At 41.1% G+C, this 4,032-nt stretch overlaps 1 protein-coding gene across 1 annotated transcript in view; it reads left to right on the forward strand.

The window, feature by feature from the left end:
* The window catches only part of LOC118478604 (ATP-binding cassette sub-family A member 3-like), a gene marked incomplete in the record, with an annotated part of 49,251 nt that overhangs the window by 39,182 nt on the left and 6,037 nt on the right, over positions 1 to 4,032 (forward strand). Inside the window, 2 exon segments of the mRNA XM_035972520.1 lie at positions 1,425 to 1,579; positions 2,565 to 2,657. Of these exon segments, the coding sequence (XP_035828413.1) occupies positions 1,425 to 1,579; positions 2,565 to 2,657 (248 nt within the window).

A 4,032-nucleotide genomic window follows, 5' to 3' on the forward strand; every position in this document is an offset into this window, starting at 1 on the left:
GGGGTTGGGGGGGTGGTAGCACTGCAATAGCGTGCAGGTTAACTTCAATTCTTCACCAAACAATGGATTTTCTAACGCTGGCAAAGCAAGCGGCTACTGAGTAGAGATATTATTATGATTATTTTCTTTTGGGGTAAATCAAGTGCAATTCTTTCCCTACTCCCAATGCACTCAGCAGGCTTAAGACTGGCTTTTGTGACACTAATCTTCCCTTTTCTTGTGACAAACTTCTACATGGCGCTTTACAGTGATAGCAAAGACGCTCAGAATGAAGCATTAATCGAAACATTAACACCAAACCTCCATAATGATTTAAATGCACATTTGGTGTGATGTTGCTCATTATTATTGATGTAATTCTGTAAAGACCTCAGTGGCTGTAAGAAGCCATGTCCAGAAACCTAGTATGTAAATCATGTCAAGGGGGATGCAACATATTTACAATGGCAACTGTTTCAACGTACTTTTCAATACTGTATAGGTCATTTTGAAGACGTTTGGTACTCTTTACCTCAGAACAAAATATTCCAGAAACAATTCCGACTTCACCCACAATCTATGAAACAAAATTCCGCCCACAACCAATAAGTCAGTTCAGAAAAAAGTTTCCCTCCTATCACCCAGACACAAAACCATGTACCCGGTTCTTTGCTTTCTGCGAGGCTTTGAACTAGGTTTTGATCGGGAAATAATCAATGCAAAGGTTGTGAGAAACTAAAACCAAATAGAGTATCGATTTCATTGTCCTTCATTCAACAATCCGACTGCTCTCACTGTCTGCCAAAATCTTTAAGGATTCCCCTCCCGGTACCATTCTCTTTCATTTTAGTTTTTTTAATTTTTATTCTATATTTTAACAAATTCAACACAAACCACCACCCCCACCCCCCTAGAAAATAAAGAATAAAAAGACAACGAAAGGCTGTGAAGGGCTGCCTGTGTGTAATTGATTACCATAATATGGGACAACAAGACGAAATTCTAATATTCAAATCCTGCTCAACTAGTCCAATATATTTTCTTCTCCTTTCCAGGAGCATAACACTATCAGCTTTTGCCCGTTTAAAGAGTGTGGCTAATTGTTTAACCTTATATTATGGTATGAACCTCTACGCATCAGTACTTCTATCTCTCTATCTCTCTATCTCTCTATCTCTTTATCTATCTATCTATCTATCTATCTATCTATCTATCTATCTATCTATCTATCTATCTATCTATCTATCTATCGCTCTATCTATCGCTCTATCTATCTATCTATCTATCAATCTGTCTATCTATCCTGCTTTTGATAAAGAAAATAACTATCAATCTTGGCCATGACATGCAGGGTCAAAATTCGCCCCTAAAAGATCTACATTTTGACGATGGGGTCGTAAAAATTATATCTTTATTTCATTCTCTTTTTATTCTTTCTTCAACAGACTACAGAGACAGGGCTGTTCTTTTCTTCATCCGTCTCGTGGACGAGGCAATCATATCGCACTGGGGAGGAAAGCCTTATGAAGACTGGACGATCTCCACACACCGCATGCCTTATCCCCCCTATGTGGACGACGAAATGACCGTTGTGATTCAGGTATTGACTCGTTGTTGAGGACTGAAAGATTGAATTGAAAGGGTCAGGAAAATAAAGTGTCTAAGTGAAAAAATTTGGTTTTAAAATTGAGTTTTAAGTTTGACGAAACACTTCAGGGGAGACTACACAATAATTTGAAAGGGCCAGAAGTCTGATTTAAAGAAAACCATCCAACATTTTCATTTAATTTAGTGGAAAAATTCCGTAACAAGTCAGTGGTCGCTATGAAACTGGTAGACGGTTAGGGTTAAGACTAGAGTTAGGACTATGGTTAGGGTCAAGTCTAAGGTTAGGGTTTGATTTAGAGTTAGGGTTCGGGTTAGGGTTGGTGTTTGGGTTAAGGTTAGGGTTAAGGTTAGGGTGAGAGTGAGGGTTGGGGTTGGGGTTAGGGTGAGAGTGAGGGTTAGGTTTAGGGTTAGGGTGAGAGTGAGGGTTAGGTTTAGGGTTAGGGTGAGAGTGAGGGTTAGGGTTAGGGTTAGGGTTAGAGTTAGGGCTATGGATAGCGATAGGGTAAGGGTTAGGTAGGAGGCTTATATAATATCGTGCGGATTTCCATTCTGTTTCTTGCTTTTATCTCGAAATAACCTCAAACTGACTTGAAACCTCTTCAATATTGTAACTTTCTTTAACCGTTTCGTCATGATGCCTCCACCCCCTCCCCACCCCTCCAAATATATAAAAACTTTGAAAAATTAAAATCCCAAAACAAATACACAATATTTTTTTTTTTAAATAAACAGAACAGATCCCAACTCGCTAGTAAAATAAAACAAGGAAAAAAAATTACAAAACATAACAAGAAAATGAAATTTAAATTATATAGCACAATTAAACAGTTGTTTTTTAAAACAGCAAAAAAATAATGAACGAAAAACAAACACCCGTCTCCAACGACAACACGATAATATCAAAAGAAAAAGAAAAAGAAAAAAAGACAAACATTCACACCTTCTTATATGATTGTATTTTGCTTTACATTCTACAGCAACAACTCGCTTTATACCTCGTGATGTCGTTCATCTTGACTGTTGTTCAATTTACAAAATCCATCGTATATGAAAAAGAAAAGAGACTCAAGGTAAGATCTTAATAGCGTAAGATTACCTCTCACCTCCTGACAGCGGGTGGTTTGCGGGTGCTTTAGTGTGGTTTGCTACTTTTTTTTTTCCATCAAACATCTATCGTCCTTATCTCCCTTCCTTTTGTATCTTCCCACTCTCTTGTAACACTCTTATCCTTATCACTTACACGACGAGCTTACTTGGTTGAAAGTGCCGTAAAACTCATGCTGAAACTATACTAAACTAAACTGTTGATTCTCGTCTTCCACCCAACCTTCCTCCCATTATCTTTACTGTGCACTTATAGCAACTCCCTACGAGGATATCAAGGGTCGCTGCTCTACACTTGGCACGGGGGAAAAACGATACTCAGAAATGTGCATTTATTTAGTTTTAGTAATAGGGGGTGCCCACTAGCGAACGCAGATCGGGTCGGGTCGCCTTCTGGCGGTTTCAGTGCACACTACAACTCTGCTGCGGTTGTACCCGACGACCTGGAAGTTTAAGTAGAGAAACCTTTAACATACATGCGACTACACAGAGGACGTAAACCGGGCTACGATTGGCTGAACCTTTGGCCCGTGATTACATTGAGTAGATCTAGGCCTACCGTATTCTTAGACTTCCCGCACTCCCTCTCTCTGTCTCCCTCTGTGTGCCTGAGTGTGTGTGTGTGTGTGAGTGTGTGTGTGTGTGTGTGTATGTGTGTGTGTGTGTGAGAGAGAGAGAGTGTGTGCTTGCTTGCTTGCTTGCTTGCTTGCTTGCTTTAGTGTCTCTCTCCTTCCTTGTCTATTTCTCACTTCCCATATATATCAGAGACCTAAATCTAACAATGTAAACATTGCTAGGTCTTTGCATATATATCTCAACTTATCTCTCTCACTCCCTGTCACTCTGACCACCCTCCCTCTGTAATGCTCCTCCTCCTCCTTCTTATTCGTCTTCTTCTTCCTCTAGGCCTCTGAGCGCTCCACACCCGCTGTGGCGAGAAGTGAGAAGATGGTCTAAGGCGTGAGACCGAAATCGAGAATTCCCAGAGTACTGTAAGCCTAGCTAATGTATTCATGGGTCAAATGGACTTGTGACTCAGCCTTGTGATTGGCTGCAAACCACCCGATCGCGCAATTCGCAGGCCTGAAAACAAGCGCGTTTGTTTTTGTATGTCACCGACCGAGTCGATCGGTTTGTGCCACGATGGCCGCTTTGCGCCCTCAATGTGGCTTGCCCTGAGTACCCGATCGGCCCGACCAGACCCGACCCGATCGCATATGTGGGCATCCCCAATAAGGTTTTAAGACGCTCGCAACTGCACAATAAGTTCATATGGGCGCCAAGGGGTGGATGTAAACACAGAAGTCCAAACGAGGAATCAGGCTTACTCTGCTCACCTCT

The sequence above is a fragment of the Aplysia californica genome, unplaced genomic scaffold (genome assembly GCF_000002075.1).
Source record: "Aplysia californica isolate F4 #8 unplaced genomic scaffold, AplCal3.0 scaffold00725, whole genome shotgun sequence".
NCBI lineage: Eukaryota > Metazoa > Mollusca > Gastropoda > Aplysiida > Aplysiidae > Aplysia > Aplysia californica.